At 48.9% G+C, this 18,346-nt stretch overlaps 1 protein-coding gene across 4 annotated transcripts in view; it reads right to left on the minus strand.

Annotated features, from left to right (window-relative positions):
• LOC141162527 (cilia- and flagella-associated protein 99-like) overlaps positions 1 to 18,346 on the minus strand; it is an 89,996-nt gene that overhangs the window by 27,394 nt on the left and 44,256 nt on the right. For all 4 annotated transcript variants that reach the window (XM_073648749.1, XM_073648724.1, XM_073648732.1 and 1 more), the window contains 3 exons: positions 16,558 to 16,732; positions 14,740 to 14,820; positions 6,394 to 6,462 (listed from right to left, as the gene is read on the minus strand). In XM_073648749.1, the coding sequence (XP_073504850.1) occupies positions 6,394 to 6,462; positions 14,740 to 14,820; positions 16,558 to 16,732 (325 nt within the window). The remainder of the gene's footprint in view (positions 1 to 6,393; positions 6,463 to 14,739; positions 14,821 to 16,557; positions 16,733 to 18,346) is intronic.

Below are 18,346 nucleotides of genomic sequence, written 5' to 3' on the forward strand. Positions count from 1 at the left end.
GAGGTGGAGACGGGAAACGGGATCCGAGGATGCTGACCGTAGACTACAAAAAACGGGGATTTGGAGGAAGACTCGCTCTCGTGATTGTTGTACGAGAATTCGGCCCATGGTAGGAGATCCACCCAGTCAGAATGGTGGGCATTAACGAAGTGCCGAAGGTAACTGGTCAGGTTCTGATTGATCCGCTCCACTTGACCATTAGACTGTGGGTGGTAAGCGGAGGAGAAGTCCAGGGTGACGTCCAGCAATTTACAAGTGGCTCTCCAGAAACGGGAAGTGAACTGTACCCCACGATCCGACACGATGTGACGGGGCAGGCCATGAAGACGGAAGATGTGGCGGATAAAGTCTTTAGCCAGCTCGGGTGCAGACGGAAGACCTGGCAGTGGAATGAAGTGAGCCATCTTGGAGAAGCGGTCAGCGACCACCCAAATGACCGTACAACCGGCAGAGACGGGCAGATCAGTAATGAAGTCCATCGCTATATACTGCCAGGGGGCAGCAGGTACTGGCAGAGGTAGGAGGCGGCCGGCCGGCAGGTGTCTCGGAACTTTGTTGCGGGCGCAGGACACACAGGCAGAAACAAAGTCTATTACATCCTTGTGCAGGTTAGGCCACCAGTAGTGCCGAGTAATAAGCTGGAGGGTCTTTTTCTGATCGGCGTGGCCAGCTAGTTTAGACGAATGACCCCAGTGTAGAATCTTCTCCCGATCAGGTACTGGTACGAACGTCTTACCAGGAGGAAGACGATTTAGACTCACGGGAGCCACCTGCATTACTCTGGCGGGATCGATGATATGTTTCGGATCCTCCTCGAGATCAGACACCAGAAAGGATCGAGACAAGGCATCCGCCTTGACGTTTTTGTTAGCCGGGCGAAAATGAAGGACAAAATCAAAACGAGCAAAAAACAAGGACCACCGGGCTTGGCGCGGGTTAAGTCTCTGGGCATGCTGGAGGTAAGCCAAGTTCTTGTGGTCAGTGTAAATTATTACCGGGTGAAGAGCCCCCTCGAGCAGGTAACGCCACTCCTCCAATGCCAGTTTGATGGCCAATAACTCTCGGTCTCCTATGGAATAGTTGCGCTCAGAGGAGGAGAAGAGTTTAGAGAAGAAGCCACAAGTTACCATCCTCCCGGAAGATGATTTTTGAGTAAGTACCGCTCCGGCTCCAGAGGAGGAGGCGTCAACTTCCAGGAAGAACTGCTTGTTGCCATCTGGGCGATGCAGCACCGGGGCGGAAGAGAAGGCCTGTTTAAGGGAAAGAAAGGCCTCCTCTGCTTCGGGTGGCCACTCTTTGGGATTAGTACCTTTACGGGTGAGCGCAGAAATTGGGGCCGTCCGGGAAGAGAAGTGTGGTATGAAGAGGCGGTAGTAGTTGGCGAAGCCCAGGAAACGCTGAATGGCCTTCAACCCCTCCGGTCGGGGCCATTTCTCGATGGCAGACAGTTTCTCAGGATCCATTTGAAGGCCGGTCTGAGAGATAATGTAGCCCAGAAACGGAAGCGAGGTCTGCTCAAAGAGGCACTTCTCAAATTTAGCGTAGAGATGGTTCTGCCTTAGCCTGAGCAGGACCTGACGAACGTCCCTCCGGTGAGTCTGGAGATCCGGAGAGAAGACCAAGATGTCGTCCAGGTACACCACTACGCAGGAGTAGAGAAGGTCCCGGAAGATGTCATTGACCAACTCTTGAAAGACGGCAGGAGCGTTACAGAGACCAAAGGGCATTACCAGGTATTCATAGTGGCCGTCCCGGGTGTTGAATGCCGTCTTCCATTCATCCCCCTGACGAATACGAACCAGGTTGTACGCCCCACGAAGGTCCAGTTTGGTGAAGATCCTAGCCCCCCTCAGACGATCAAATAATTCTGGAATGAGCGGAAGGGGGTACTTATTCTTCACCGTGATCAGGTTTAGGCCTCTATAGTCTATACAGGGACGGAGAGAGCCGTCCTTCTTTTTGACGAAAAAGAAGCCTGCTCCCGCCGGGGAGGTAGATTTCCGGATGAATCCTCTGGCCAGATTCTCCTCAATATATTCGGACATTGACCGGGTCTCAGCAGCGGATAAAGGATAGATACGCCCACGGGGAGGAGTAGTACCGGGTAGCAGATCGATGGGACAGTCGTATGGTCTATGTGGTGGTAATGTCTCTGCCTCCTTTTTATTAAAGACATCTGCATAAGACCAATAAGGAATCGGAAGTCCAGGTAGATTAGCTGGGGTAGGAGAGGGACGGACGGGATGGACGGGAACCAGGCAGGTTTTATGACAGTCTTGTCCCCAGCGAAGGACCTCTCCGGTTTGCCAGTCTAGCACGGGTGCATGTCTCTGGAGCCAGGGCAGACCTAGCAAGAGGGCGTGAGAGAGTCCAGGCAGAACATGAAAGGAGATACTTTCAGAATGCAGCATTCCCACCTGCAGGGTAATGGATTCGGTGATGAGTTGAATGGGGCGAGGTAAGAGGCCCCCATCCACGGCAGCGACAGACAAGGGTACAGCCAGAGGTTTGGTGGGGATGCGGTATTTCTCAACCAGGGACTGTGAAATAAGGTTCCCGGCTGCTCCAGAGTCAAGTTGGGCTAGTTCGAAATAACGGTTCTCCCCGTAGATGATCGAAACTGACAACAGCAGGGATGGAGAGGATTTATTCTTGTCTAGGTGGACCTCTCTGAGCGAACCTAGACACAGGCGTTTCCCGACCTCTCCGGGCAGGCACGGATCCGGTGCTCCTTACTGCCACAGTAGAAGCAGCTCCCCTCGGCACGGCGTGAGTCCTGACGGGTTTTGACCATCTTGGTCTGGTCGACCTGCATAGGCTCAGGAGAGTGTACCTGGGGAGAGATGGAGGGAATGACGGGTTTCTGGAAAGTAGGAGCTAAACGTGGAATCCTTCTCTCACGGGTGACCTCTTTGGCACGCTCCTGAAACCGTAGGTCAATTCGGGTGGCAAGAGTTATTAAGTCATCGAGAGTGGTAGGAATGTCCCGACCGGCAAGTTCATCTTTAATACGGCCGGACAGACCCTCCCAGAAGACGGAAACCAGAGCGTCGTTATCCCAGGCCAGCTCCGAGGCAAGGGTACGGAACCGTATGGCATATTGGCCCACGGTGAGACTCCCCTGACGGAGGCGTAGCAACGATGATGCAGATGAGGTCTTCTGTCCGGGTTCGTCGAAGACTTTCCGGAAAGCCGTGAGAAAAGCAGGCAAGTTGGACACCAGGGGGTCTCCTCTCTCCCATAGAGGATTCAGCCAGGCCAGGGCCTCCCCGGTGAGATGGGACATGATGAAGGCAATTTTGGCCCGGTCGGAGTTAAACTGGTAGGACAAAAGTTCAAAATGCAGGGTGCACTGATTCAAGAAGCCCCGAGCCTGGACGGGGTCGCCTCCGAAGCGAGGAGGTGCAGAAAGCCGGGGTCCGGGGTAGGATACCATAGTATTAGTGAGCAGCGGAGCCGCCGGATTGCAAGATATGGCACTGGCGGAGGTTGTTGGTGGATCAGACAGAGTGTTCAGGCGAGTATTAACATTCCGCAGGTGACCCAGGATGGCCTCCTGTTGGGACCTCTGACGGGACAGTTCAAGAGCGAGGTCCGAGAGCGAGGGAGCTTGGGTGCCACCGGGTTCCATGGCCCGAGCAAACTGTAACGGGTCCGGGAGGCGGAACCTCTGAGCTACTATACAAGGGGGCGGCCCTTGTAAGGGAGCGGGTGGCAGTCTCTGGGTGAACGGACAGGGAGTTACGGCAAGTGATCAGGGCAGTCTCTGGGTAAGGGGTAGGTACGACCTGTGATGGCAGAGCCTCCGGGTAGGCTAGCAGGCAGGTGGTAGATGTGTGCTCCCAGGTGAGCAAGCGAGAGTCTCTGGAATAGCAGGTGGTCACGGCACGTGACGGCGGAACCTCCGGGCTGGCAGGCAGGTAGGTAACGGAGAAGCGCTCCCAGGTGAGCGGGCAAGAGTCTCTGGAATAGCTGATGGTCACCGCACGTGACAACGGGACCTCCGGGCTGGCAAGCAGGCAGGTAACGGAGATGCGCTCCCAGGTGAGCGGGCAAGAGTCTGGAGTAGCTGGTGGTCACAGCACGTGACAACGGAGCCTCCGGGCTGGCAAGCAGGCAGATAACGGAGAAGCGCTCCCAGGTGAGCGGGCAAGCTGGTCCATAGACAGACTGACCGGAGTAGTAAGGCAGACCGTCGGACCTCAGGCAAGCAGGCAGGTAGCTGATATGCGCTCCCAGGTGAGCGGGCAGGCTGGTCCTTTAGACAGACTGACAGGAGTAGTAAGGCAGACCGTCGGACCTCAGACTGGCAGACAGGTAACAAGTATTCAGGCAGGAATCAGGCAGGTAACTGGCAGGTACTGGCAGGTAACTAGCAGGAAACTGGCAGGAAACTGGCAGGAAACTGGCAGGAAACTGGCAGGAAACTGGCAACGGGACCTGAGGGCTGAAGCACAGGTGAGACACAGGTGCAAACAACATTGCTCGGGCACCTCCATTTTGGAGGAGGTGCCTTATATATGATGAAGTCCTCCGGCCATTGGCCGGGGACTCTTTAGGGCGGCGCGCGCGGCCCCTTTAAGAGGAGGGGAGCGCGCGCGCGCGCGCCCTAAGCACAGGGGCCGGGAAGGAGCGCGCGCTGAGAGCAGAGCAGGAGGAGGACGCCGGGACGGAGCGCGCGCTGACAGCAGAGCGGGGGGAGGAAGCCGGGCACGGAGCAGAGCGGTGAGAGGAGCAGCGTCCCTGCCTAGCAGAGGGCAGGGACGCCGGCACTACAGCCTGGCACATCCTTGCCCTGACTAGGCAGCTGGACTGTCACTCAGCACACTGTCAGGAGTAATAATATATTCTTCCATCTATGAATAGTGTTCCAAAGGTAATGGATTGGTAGTAACAATCTACTGCAAATATAAAAAAACTAGTGTCATATCTTGAGGGGGTGTCCACAATAACAAGAGGTTGTCTGTGCGCCACTTCAATAGAAAGCAATGGTCCAGATCAGGGATGTCAAACTCACAGAGGGCCAAAATGAAAAACTTAGACAAAGTCGCAGGTCAACCACTATACAGTATAATGGCCCCACATAGTCCTCCATACAGAATAATGGGCCCCATATAGTCCTCCATATAGTATAATGGGCCCAACACAGTCCTCCATACAGTATAATGGCCCCACATAGTCCTCCATACAGAATAATGGGCCCCACACAGTCGTCCATATAGTATAATGGGCCTCACATAGTCCTCCATACAGAATAATGACCCCCCATAGTCCTCCATACAGTATAATGGGCCTTACATAGTCCTCCATACAGTATAATGGGCCCCACATAGTCCTCCATACAGAATAATGGGCCCACATAGTCCTCCATATAGAATAATGGGCCCCACATAGTCCTCCAACCAGAATATTGGGCCCCACATAGTCCTTCAACCAGAATACTGGGCCCCACATAATCCTCCATACAGAATAATCACTCCACATAATCCTCCATACAGAATAATGGCCCAACATAATCCTCCATACAGAATAATGGCCCCACATAATCCTCCATACAGTATAATGGGCCCCATATAGTCATCCATATAGTATAATGGGTTCCACATAGTCCTCCGTACAGTATAATGGGCCACACATAGTCCTCCATACAGTGTAATGGCCCCACATAGTCCTCCATACAGTATAATGGGTTCCACATAGTCCTCCATACAGAATAATGGGCCTCACATAGTCCTCCATACAGTATAATGGGCCTCACATAGTCCTCCATACAGTATAATGGGCCTCACATAGTCCTCCATACAGTATAATGGGCCCACATAGTCCTCCATACAGTATAATGGGCCTCACATAGTCCTCCATACAGTATAATGGGCCCACATAGTCCTCCATACAGTATAATGGGTTCCACATAGTCCTCCATACAGTATAATGGGCCTCACATAGTCCTCCATACAGTATAATGGGCCTCACATAGTCCTCCATACAGTATAATGGGCCTCACATAGTCCTCCATACAGTATAATGGGCCCACATAGTCCTCCATACAGTATAATGGGCCCACATAGTCCTCCATACAGTATAATGGGCCTCACATAGTCCTCCATACAGTATAATGGGCCTCACATAGTCCTCCATACAGAATAATGGGCCTCACCTAGTCCTCCATACAGTATAATGGGTTCCACATAGTCCTCCATACAGTATAATGGTCCTCTTTAAGGGTTGTCCCAGCAATCAGACTCCACTGATGTCCTAGTGAAATGCTGGCACTTACAGCAGTGGGGAAGCTCCTTCACAGGGCTTGTTCCTACCTGTTGATCCAATAGGGATTATTCATGGATGGGGAAAGGTCAAGATGGCGCTGCTGTACCCACGGGGCATTGCACTTACTTTGGTTTTCTCTGACTTCTCGGGGTTGGCGCAATTGAACTGCCCCATGTTTGCTTCCATTAACAGCTCCTGAAATGAAGAATGAGAAGATAATACACATCATAAAGACGGAAGGGCATACAGACGTCACAGCAAAATCTCCCTGCTAAGGATGTGCCTTGTATCAGCCAGAGAGGAGAGCCCGTGCAAAGGGTAGTTCCTGCACTGGCAGACTTGGCACAAAATTCCATTTTTTCATGGCTTCTGAGCAAAACAGAGACATCTAGCTGAATACAGGTGATATGAACTGACCACAAAGTATGTTTTGGATGATTTATTACTGAAATAACTTTCATTACACTGGATCATAATAACTTAATAATCAAAAAAACTTACGCCCCTGCGATGTATGATTTGTCCACTAGATGGCGCATCTATGAAAGTATTTACTGCATGGATGACCATGCACTGTAGAGGCAAACTGGGAACAGTACAAGCTGGGGGGCAGCAACCCTGAGGGTCAACACCTATTAACACTCCCGATGGGTCTCACAAATATTCCAAATATCAATATGTCGCATATTTTGGAGTCATTGTAAGTCTGTAGAAGAGAAATAATATTTCTTCAGTTTTATTATTAATTGGTTTAACTTATTTTGTTGTTTTAACTTGTTTTGTTTTTAAAAACTTTGCAAGTCCCTCAACTGTTTCCCTGCACGACCACCTTCAGCTATCTCTGCACGACCACCTTCTGCTATCTCTGCACGACCACCTTCTGCTATCTCTGCACGACCACCTACTGCTATCTCTGCACGTCCAGACACTGCTATCTCTGCACGATCACCTTCTGCTCTCTCCACAACCATCAACTGCTATCTCTGCACGACCACCTTCTGCTATCTCTGCACGACCATCTACTGCATCCTCTGCACGACCATCTACTGCTATCTCTGCACGACCACCTACTGCTATCTCTGCACGACCACCTACTGCTATCTCTGCACGTCCAGACACTGCTATCTCTGCACGATCACCTTCTGCTCTCTCCACAACCATCAACTGCTATCTCTGCACGACCACCTTCTGCTATCTCTGCACGACCATCTACTGCATCCTCTGCACGACCATCTACTGCTATCTCTGCACGACCACCTACTGCTATCTCTGCACGACCACCTTCTGCTATCTCTGCACGACCATCTACTGCTATCTCTGCACGATCATATACTGCATGACCATCTACTGCATTCTCTGCACGACCACCTTCTGTATTCTCTGCACGACCACCTTCAGCTATCTCTGCACGACCATCTACTGCATTCTCTGCACGACCACCTTCTGCTATCTCTGCACGACCATCTACTGCTATCTCTGCAAGACCCTCTACTGCTATCTCTGCACGTCCAGACACAACTATCTCTGCACGTCCAGACACTGCTATCTCTGCACGTCCAGACACTGCTATCTCTGCACGTCCAGACACTGCTATCTCTGCACGTCCAGACACTGCTATCTCTGCACGTCCAGACACTGCTATCTCTGCACGACCATCTACTGCTATCTCTGCACGACCGTCTATTGCTATCTCCGCACGACCGTCTATTGCTATCTCTGCACGTCCAGACACTGCTATCTCTGCAAGACCCTCTACTGCTATCTCTGCACGTCCAGACACTGCTATCTCTGCAAGACCCTCTACTGCTATCTCTGCACGTCCAGACACTGCTATCTCTGCACGTCCAGACACTGCTATCTCTGCACGTCCAGACACTGCTATCTCTGCACGTCCAGACACTGCTATCTCTGCACGACCGTCTACTGCTATCTCTGCACGACCGTCTATTGCTATCTCCGCACGACCGTCTATTGCTATCTCTGCACGTCAAGACACTGCTATCTCTGCATGACCATCTACTGCTATCTCTGCACGACCATCTATTGCTATCTCTGCACGACCACCTACTGCTATCTCTGCACGACCACCTACTGCTATCTCTGCACGACCACCTACTGCTATCTCTGCACGACCACCTACTGCTATCTCTGCACGACCACCTACTGCTATCTCTGCACGACCACCTACTGCTATCTCTGCACGACCATCTACTGCTATCTCTGCACGACCACCTACTGCTATCTCTGCACGATCATCTACTGCATTCTCTGCACGACCATCTACTGCATTCTCTGCACGACCATCTACTGCATTCTCTGCACGACCATCTACTGCATTCTCTGCACGACCACCTTCTGCATTCTCTGCACGATCATCTACTGCATTCTCTGCACGATCATCTACTGCATTCTCTGCACGACCATCTACTGCATTCTCTGCACGACCATCTACTGCATTCTCTGCACGACCATCTACTGCATTCTCTGCACGACCACCTACTGCTATCTCTGCACGACCATCTACTGCATTCTCTGCACGACCACCTTCTGCTATCTCTGCACGACCATCTACTGCTATCTCCGCAAGACCATCTACTGCTATCTCTGCAAGACCCTCTACTGCATTCTCTGCACGACCATCTACTGCTATCTCTGCATGGCCAGACACTGCTATCTCTGCACGTCCAGACACTGCTATCTCTGCACGACCACCTACTGCTCTCTCTGGTCGTCCATATACTGCTATCTCTAGAAGACCCTCTACTGCTCTCTCTGGGCGTCCATCTACTGATATCCTGCCCGCCTCTCTACTGTTACCCATCTAGTGACACCCTGCATATACTTCCACTGCCACGCTGCACATTCATCTACTTCCACCCTGCATGTCCTTTTATTGCCACCCTGCACTTCCCTTTCCTGCTACCCTGCACATACTTCTACCCTGCTCCCTCTTTTTGTCTTGTGTCCTACCTCTCTTTACCTCTGTTTTGTCTCTGACCTACGCCTATACAGCTGGTCTACCTGTCCTTGCGCTGCCATCCAATCTCTCCCAGGTCAGCAGTGTCAGTGCGGGGAGCTGTGTACAGAGGACGGTGTTGTGGGTCCGGTCAGTGTTCGGAGTGATGATCCCCCTGAATAGCTGAGGTGCCTGTCCATTGTCAGACGTGGGCAGAATCGTGCTGTATGGAGGCTTTTTCTGCCGTCTATCGGTAATCGCAGTAATGGGGCTGTTCCTATTGACGAGCTGCTCTGTTGATTTAACAGCTTTTATACAGAGAACAATCGTCCTTGCAGTGTTCCCTGTCAGGACGGCGTTTATCACGTATGCTGACACGTTGCAAAAGAGGAATTGACAAGACCCGGCCAAAATAATTAACAGGGAAAGTAACGCTGGCAATTCTGATGAGGGACACGGCACCTTAGTCTATGGTATTATTGGCCACGGGCAGCTTCCACCTTCAGCCGTGAGGATGACCTATCCCCATGGGAAAAACTATAGGGGGGCCAAACAGGTAGGAACACTTGGACCCTGGTGCTTGAGGGTCTCCACAATTAAATATTTTCTATTTGAGACTAGACGCTTCAAGTTATGGCTGTGAATATTCCGGCACCCCTTCAATAGATACCGCATGTAGTAGAGAAAAATTGTAAAATCCATAAAGACATCTCCGGAGTGAGGACATATCATTCTCACATTGAACATATTTTATTATTTATAACAGGGGAAGTGAGAACCTCCATTGAAGTAGGACCTCCTGCCGTGAACAGGTAATTACCACAAGGGGATCTGATGAGAACTAGCCAACAAACCTAGGATTCGTATACTCAGAGGCAGAAAACTACAGGGGTTTCCTCTGTTCAAAGGAATTAGCTTTCTTTGTTCAAACAAATTTTCTCATACTTTCTGGAGCCAGTGGTCAGTGATGAATATTGGGATTTGCATTGATCCGATATTTATGACAGATATATTTTCGCCATCGTAGTGAAAGGACAAACATAACACAATCACTCACATCAGCGTAAGGGCGACTAAACGCCTCCAACTTATAATCGTCAGGATGGATGATGCTATCCATGCCATATTTCATCTCTATAGAAAGGTAAAATAGTAATAGGAAACATGACAACAATATCACCGTCTGGGACCTCCAGGGGTGAAGATATCCTGATAGTTGGGAATCTCATAACCTTCTAAAAGACCTAGTACATCCCATGACCAGACCCCATATGAGCTCACCAAAGAGAGGCATGAGGGCGTAACCGTGATCTAATAAAAATCAGAGTTTGGGTTTTGGTCATTTGTCAGTCCTGGAAGGCACAGCTTGCTGTAGTTATGCCCGTTTCCTAAAGGAGTACCTCCGCTAAGCTCTGAGTCATTTCTGTTACCCAGGTTTAGTACTTTTTTATCTCTATTATATGTAATTGTTTATATCGTATTGTTTTGTTCCCATTTTGTATTGTCTTGTATATTTTTAAAAACACTGCCTACTTTTCCAGATGAAATCTAGAAAATGGAAACAGCACCCCTTAAGCAATACGCTTCCGGTAAAGGGTGTCCAATCGGCCTGTAAAACCTTTTGGTAGTGGCAGCTAGTAGTTCATTTTGTTATTGTGGAGTTGGCAGTTACCGTATCGGGGGTATATATTGTGACAAAGTCGCTGACAAAGTACTAAAGGGGAGATATGTAGCACTGAGGTTGTTAGTTTCAGTAATATACAGTAATATATTCAGTAAAAATCATCCAGCACAAGTGCTGAGAGGAGTTAATCAGCTATGTTTAGTGCTAGGATGATTGAGCAGCTGTAGAGTGGGAGGAGTCCAGAGGATAAATACCCAGCTTTCTAGAGCAGTGTGTGGCGTGAGTCTGGAGGTAAAAGTTCTGGAGCTGTGTTTTTGTGTTAAGGAAAGCTAGACCTTGTGTTGATTGTTCCTGAAGCGGACGAATTCCCGTAGCAACAAAGCCTATGCCATATGTTATGTTTTGTTTTCCTGTTAAGCCGGGAAGGCCGTATTTGTTTTGCTAACTCTGCACTGGTTTTATGCTGTACTTTTAATAAAACCAGTGGAATATTTGAAGAACCAGTGTTCCTGTGTCTACCTCTATGTGCAGCCGAGTGAGCCGATCTACCACAATATTTACACTACCGTTCAAAAGTCTGGGGTCATTTAGAAATTTCATTATTTTTGAAAGAAAAGCACATTTTTTTTCAATGAAGCTAACATTAAATGAATCAGAAATACACTCTATACATTGTTAATGTGGTAAATGACTATTCTAGCTGCAAACGTCTTGTTTTTATTGCAGTATCTACATAGGTGCATAGAGGCCCATTTCCAGCAACCACCACTCCAGTATTTTAATGGTACATTGTGTTTGCTAACTGTGTAAGTGTGACGCCTCGCTCCCGCTCGCTGGCCCTACCCTGAGAGACGGGGGTACTCGGAACCGGGCCTCCTGGTGTAAGGTGGATGCAGTCGCCCAGGGTCATCACAGTAAAAATAAGGGACAGGAGGGACGGTGGTAATCGAGTGGATGTAATGACTACGCCACCTGTGGTGCCTGGTGATTTGCCACCAGCGCTGCGGTAGTCCTCTGAGGCGGGATGTCGTGGCAGCAGAAGATGGTACTACTCCCCACAGGCGGAGCAGGGCCTCAGGGCAGAGAAGACGGATCAGGGGGGTCGTAGTGGGTGGTACGGTGTGGTGTTGCGCTAAAATAAGGGACCGGCGGCAATGGATGCAGTTTTCCAAGCTTTACTCATGTTGTTAGGTGTCAGCTGCAAGGTTTCTCCTTGCTCCTCACGGCGCGCTGCGGCCACCAGGAAGTGGTTCAGCATACTCCGGGTAGTTCAGGTGCATCAATCAGGACCCCCTGCACCAGAGTGTTCCTAGACTTTCCCACTAGGTCCTCTCATGTCCGTATGTGGTGCGTGTTACAAGGCTGGGTCTCCCTCTGGCTTTACACAGAACAAGGGTATGGGTGGCAACTCCGCTCCATCCGTTACCCAGTGGGATCCTCTAAGCCTCCGGGCTTTTCTGACTAGGACATGAAGTAACAAAGCCAGATATCGGGGGCCGGTACCCCTTTTGCAGCAGAAATCTCTGACTAGGCCAGAATAGTGAGGACAGGTGGGGTATGCCGCTCCATCTGCATCCCCTGGGATCCTTTTACCTGTGGAGCTTGTCTCCTCTGCTCCCCTCCAGGCCTTCTTAGGTAGGGACCTTGACCGGGTAGAGATAGCCGTTAACTCTAGCCCGCTCCTCGCCTCAAGGCCGGAGACCGTGTATCTCCTGTCAGCTGCAGGTTCCACCGGAAAACCACGTTCAGTGATGAAGACCACAATCAAAGGACCTTGAACCTAAGATGGCCATTGATTAAATATGATAGAATGAGTGTAACCTAAAGTGCGTCCTCCACCCTCACCCACTACATGGTTCCCCCTATCTTTTGGTTCCCCCCATCTCCTCTATCCCGGCTGGGGCAGCACTATGGTGCCTTAAAGCCCCCTCAGGACAGGAGTGGTGTAGTTTTGAATGGATGGCTGAGTCCCGAGAGGTGCTCCACCCTTACCTCAGAGAGGAGATACCACACCTCGGTCTGAGGTGCAGTACCCCTGTGGCGACTGAACCCCCAGGGGCGCCACATAAGAAGGCTAATGGATGTTTAGAAAACCCTAGAAAACCCTTGCACAAGTATGTTAGCCCAGCTAAAAACGGTTTGGCTGATTTGAGAAGCTATAAAATTGACCTTCCTTTGAGCTAGTTGAGAATCTGGAGCATTACATTTGTTTGTTCTATGAAACTCTCAAAATGGCCAGAAAAAGAGAACTTTCATGTGAAACTCGACAGTCTATTCTTGTTCTTAGAAATGAAGGCTATTCCATGGGAGAAATTGCCAAGAAACTGAAGATTTCCTACAACGGTGTGTACTACTCCCTTCAAAGGAGAGCACAAACAGGCTCTAACCTGAGTAGAAAGAGAAGTGGGAGGCCCCGCTGCACAACTGAGCAACAAGACAAGTACATTAGAGTCTCTAGTTTGAGAAATCGACACCTCACAACTCCTCAACAGGCAGCTTCATTAAATAGTATACGCAAAACGCCAGCGTCAATGTCTACAGTGAAGAGGCGATTCTGGGATGCTGGCCTTCAGGGCAAAGTGGCAAAGAAAAAGCAACCTCTGAGACTGGCTAATAAAAGGAAAAGATTAATATGCACAAAAGAACACAAACATTGGACAGAGGAAGATTGGAAAAAAGTTTTATGGACAGACGAATCAAAGTTTGAGGAATTTGGATCACACAGAAGAACATTTGTAAGATGCAGAACAACTGAAAATATGCTGGAAGAGTGCCTGACGCCATCTGTCAAGCATGGTGGAGGTAACATGATGGTCTTGGGTTGCTTTGGTGCTGGTAACATGGGAGATTTGTACAAGGTAAATGGGATTTTGAATAAGGAAGGCTATCACTCCATTTTGCAACGCCATGCCATACCCTGAGGACACTGCTTGATTGGAGCCAATTTCATCCTACAACAGGATAATGACCCAAAGCACACCTCCAAATTATGCATGAACTATTTAGGGAAGAAGCAGGCAGCTGGTATTCTATCTGTAATGGAGTGGCCAGCGCAGTCACCAGATCTCAACCCCATTGAGCTGTTGTGGGAGCAGCTTGACCGTATGGTACCAAAAAAGTGCCCATCAAGCCAATCCAACTTGTGGAGGGGCTTCAGGAAGCATGGGGGGAAATTTCTCAAGATTACCTCAGCAAAGTAACAGCTAGAATGCCAAAGGTCTGCAATGCTGGAATAGCTGCAAAGGAGCACTCTGTGACGAAAGCAAAGTTTGAAGGAGAAAATTATTCTTTCTAATAAAAATCATTATTTCTAACCATGTCAATGTCTGGACTATATTTTCTATTCATTTTGCAACTCATTTGATAAATAAAAGTATGAGTTTTCATGGAAAACACAAAATTGTCTGGGTGACCCCAAACTTTTGAACGGTAGTGTATATATATTTCATGTGTTGAAATCAGAGGAGTATATACTATATGCTCACTGTGAGTTTCCTAATAACCGGCCTTATTAGTGGAAGCAGCTGCAGCCTCATCCATCACTCATCAGTCAATTGCGTAATTGTCCTGATAATTGGAGGAGTTGCGTCCCCTGACAAATTGGTGGCAGTGGAGGGATCTGCGTGATCTCTCCAGTGTTATTGCTGACACTGCAAATTTCTCATGAATGTACTTTGGGGAAAATTTAGCAAAGTAGCACTCCGGTGATAAATGTAATCTTTTGTCCCCATTTTAGTGATTATTGTGTATGAAGTGCTGGCACTGATTCACGTTCCCATTGCCGCTTTCTCCTGGTCTCAGCGCCATTCCGGTCCTCATCGGCACCACATGATCTATCCTGCATTGTGTCCTCACCCGCCTGGAGGGAGTAGATTATTTACATGTAACCCACCTCTGCTTTCTTACGGTTTCTCAGTTTCTTCCCTTGAAGAACGTCTTGGTCTTTGGGACTTTTGTACGTGGTGTTGGGAACCTGTGTGCAGAGATGGCGGACATTTATAGCAAATACTGAGACAACTACTGATATCATAATGCGGACAGGAGACCCTTCCCGTGTGTGAATATTCCCCGCGGCTCGGCCATCACCACTTACATTCCTTATAATAATAAGGATGCTCATGTCTGCACCTCTTGTCCCCCCACCCCATCCTCCTTTCCCCCCATCCTCCTTTCCCCCCATCCTCCTGTCCTTCTTTGCCCCGTCCTCCATTCCCCCCGTCCTCCTTCCCTCCCGTCCTACTTTGCCCCATCCTCCTTTCCTCTGTCCTCCTTTCCCGTCCTCCTTTGCCCCATCCTCCTTTCCCTGATCCTCCCATCCTCCTTTCCTCCCATTCTGCTGTCTTCCTTTGCCCCATCCTCCTTTCCCCCTGTCTTCCTTTCCTCCCGTCCTCCCATCCTCCTTTCCTTCCATCCTCCTTTCCTCTGGTTCTGCTGTCCTCCTTTGCCCCCGTCCTCCTTTGCCCCCGTCCTCCTTTCCCTCCGTCCTTCTGTTCTCCTGTCCATCTTCTTCATGAATAATGCTCAAAGTAACACAACCCCATTCTGACCGGTCAGGACCCTCAGGGTCAACATGAGGCCAGAACGGGGATTTATACAGGTCCATGATTCCTCATCATTTACAGATGCAGACACTTTCTATTGTAATACACACCTCAGCTGCTGCAGAACCCCATTATACCCACCCCAGCTGCTGCAGAACCTCACATTACACACAACTTCTGAGGTGTGTATTAGGAGGTTGTGCAGCAGCTGAGGTGTATTCTGATGTACTGCAGCGGAGGTGTATTATGAGGTTCTGCGGTAGCTGATGTATATTATGAGGTTCTGCAGCAGCTGAGGTGTATTCTGTAGTTCTGCAGCAGCTAAGGTGTATTATGAGTTTCTGCAGCAGCTGAGGTGTATTCTGTAGTTCTGCAGCAGCTGAGGTGTATTATGAGGTTCTGCAGCAGCTGAGGTGTATTATGGAGGTTCTGCAGCAGCTGAGGTGTATTATGAGGTTCTGCAGCAGCTGAGGTGTATTATGAGGTTCTGCAGCAGCTGAGGTGTATTATGGAGGTTCTGCAGCAGCTGAGGTGTATTATGGAGGTTCTGCAGCAGATGAGATGTATTATTAGGTTCTGCAGCAGCTGAGGTATATTATGAGGTTCTGCAGCAGCTGAGGTGTATTATGAGGTTCTGCAGCAGCTGAGGTGTATTATGAGGTTCTGCAGCAGCTGAGGTGTATTATGAGGTTCTGCAGCAGCTGAGGTGATATTCTATCACTAAAACAGAACCTAAGAATGAAGGCTCAGCAGAACTCAGTGACTGTGGCGCCCCCTAACTGTTTATCCGTGCAAGCTTTGATGAGCATGCAGCGCTAAACCAGAGCGATCTCTTCAGTCCCTGGATTATGGGGACGTTGGACCCAACCAGGAGGAGATGGCAAATGATATCAGACGCCATCACTTTATCAGCCTTTAAAAGGATTATACAGGATTAGAAATAAAACAAGAACAGCGCTATCCCTGCCTACAGGTTGTGCGTGGTATTGCAGTGCAGTCCCTGACTGTGGGGTTAATAGACACAGTGGTAGACAGGTTCTGGGACACAAATCTGAATACACAACTGCAGCTGCTGAAGAACCTCGCTGTTCTATAAAGCAGGAGCAGCGAGTGTCAGTCCCATCTTCTGCCCCGCACTGTATAACGCCCCCTAGTGGGCGACCACTGACCGGCTGGTGAAGCTTTTGGACGGGTATTTTCTGTGGCAGCGGCAGAGTTCTGGGCTTCGGCTTTGTTATACTGAACTCCTTCACTTCCGTCACTTTAGAGCCTTTTATTATATCCGGACCGTCCGCCATCTTACTATCAATGGAATCTATTAAGTTCAGCACTTCAGGTTGCCACCTAGTGGAGAAAAAAACGTGCACTCATCGCAGTGTATAACAGAGTGAGACGATCAGCAATGAATACAGTTTAGGAAAACCCCTGTGCCCTGGCTGCAGGTTGTCAAAAAAATACTCACCCTCCCCAGGTCCAGAGCTGAGTCTCCGCTACAACTCCCAATGTATGTTATTGTCTGCAGCACTGATGTCAGATCGACAGCGCTGCAGACAATCACTGCTCATGCTGTTATGTCTGGCAGACAAGCTGAACTCAAAGATGTGACGTCAGGGCTTCAGGCAATAACAGAAAACAGAAGTAGAGGCGGAGAATCAGTGCTGGACCAGGGGATGGTGAGTAAGGCCCAAATACTTTTTTTTTATTATTACTATTATTATTATATATAAATTCTTTCACAGATTTTTCAGTATTTTTTTCACCCATCGAAAGCAATGAGAAAGTGCAAAAAAAATTGCAGCGTTTATTGCGATTTTTGTAGAAAGAAACTAACTTTATTAAACATGTCCTGTAGACAAATCACATGTAATCCGCTCGAAAAAAGCAGCTAAAAAGAGCATAAAAAAACACAAAAATACACTAAAATCTGCAGCATTTTTAATGCCAAGAGAGCAGGTTTAGCTGAAGACAAAGACACTGCGTGTGAACATAGCTTTACAGCGATCACTATTAGATGAAAATAACATTAACTTTATTTCAGAGACAGGTTTAACTTTCTACACAGTAATATAAAAAAATAGAAAAAAATACTGTATATATTTATTTTATTATTTATTTTTAGATTTTTTGTGCCCTTTTTATATATTTTTTTAACGTGGTAATTCTATAGCCCATGCGCCTAGGTTATACACGCCAAGCTCTGGCCCGCAGGGCGGTTTTATTTGGTCCGCAACACCAGAACCACAACCCATATGTAGGCCCATTATTCTGTATGGAGGACTATGTGGGCCCATTATACTGTATGGAGGACTATGTGGGGCCATTATACTGTATGGAGGACTATGTGGGGCCATTATACTGTATGGAGGACTATGTGGGGCCATTATTCTGTATGGAGGACTATGTGGGCCCATTATTCTGTATAGAGGACTATGTGGGCCCATTATACTGTATATAGGACTATGTGGGCCCATTATACTGTATGAAGGACTATGTGGGCCCATTATTCTGTATGGAGGACTATGTGGGCCCATTATACTGTATGGAGGACTATGTGGGCCCATTATTCAGTATGGAGGACTATGTGGGCCCATTATACTGTATGGAGGACTATGTGGGGCCATTATACTGTATGGAGGACTATGTGGGGCCATTATACTGTATGGAGGACTATGTGGGGCCATTATACTGTATGGAGGACTATGTGGGCCCATTATTCTGTATGGAGGACTATGTGGGCCCATTATTCTGTATGGAGGACTATGTGGGCCCATTATTCTGTATGGAGGACTATGTGGGGCCATTATACTGTATGGATGACTATGTGGGGCCATTATACTGTATGGAGGACTATGTGGGGCCATTATTCTGTATGGAGGACTATGTGGGCCCATTATACTGTATGGAGGACTATGTGGGCCCATTATACTGTATGGAGGACTATGTGGGGCCATTATACTG

Source organism: Phyllobates terribilis, unplaced genomic scaffold (genome assembly GCF_046119375.1).
Source record: "Phyllobates terribilis strain yellow unplaced genomic scaffold, ASM4611937v1 Scaffold_1__5_contigs__length_1240528914, whole genome shotgun sequence".
Lineage (NCBI taxonomy): Eukaryota > Metazoa > Chordata > Amphibia > Anura > Dendrobatidae > Phyllobates > Phyllobates terribilis.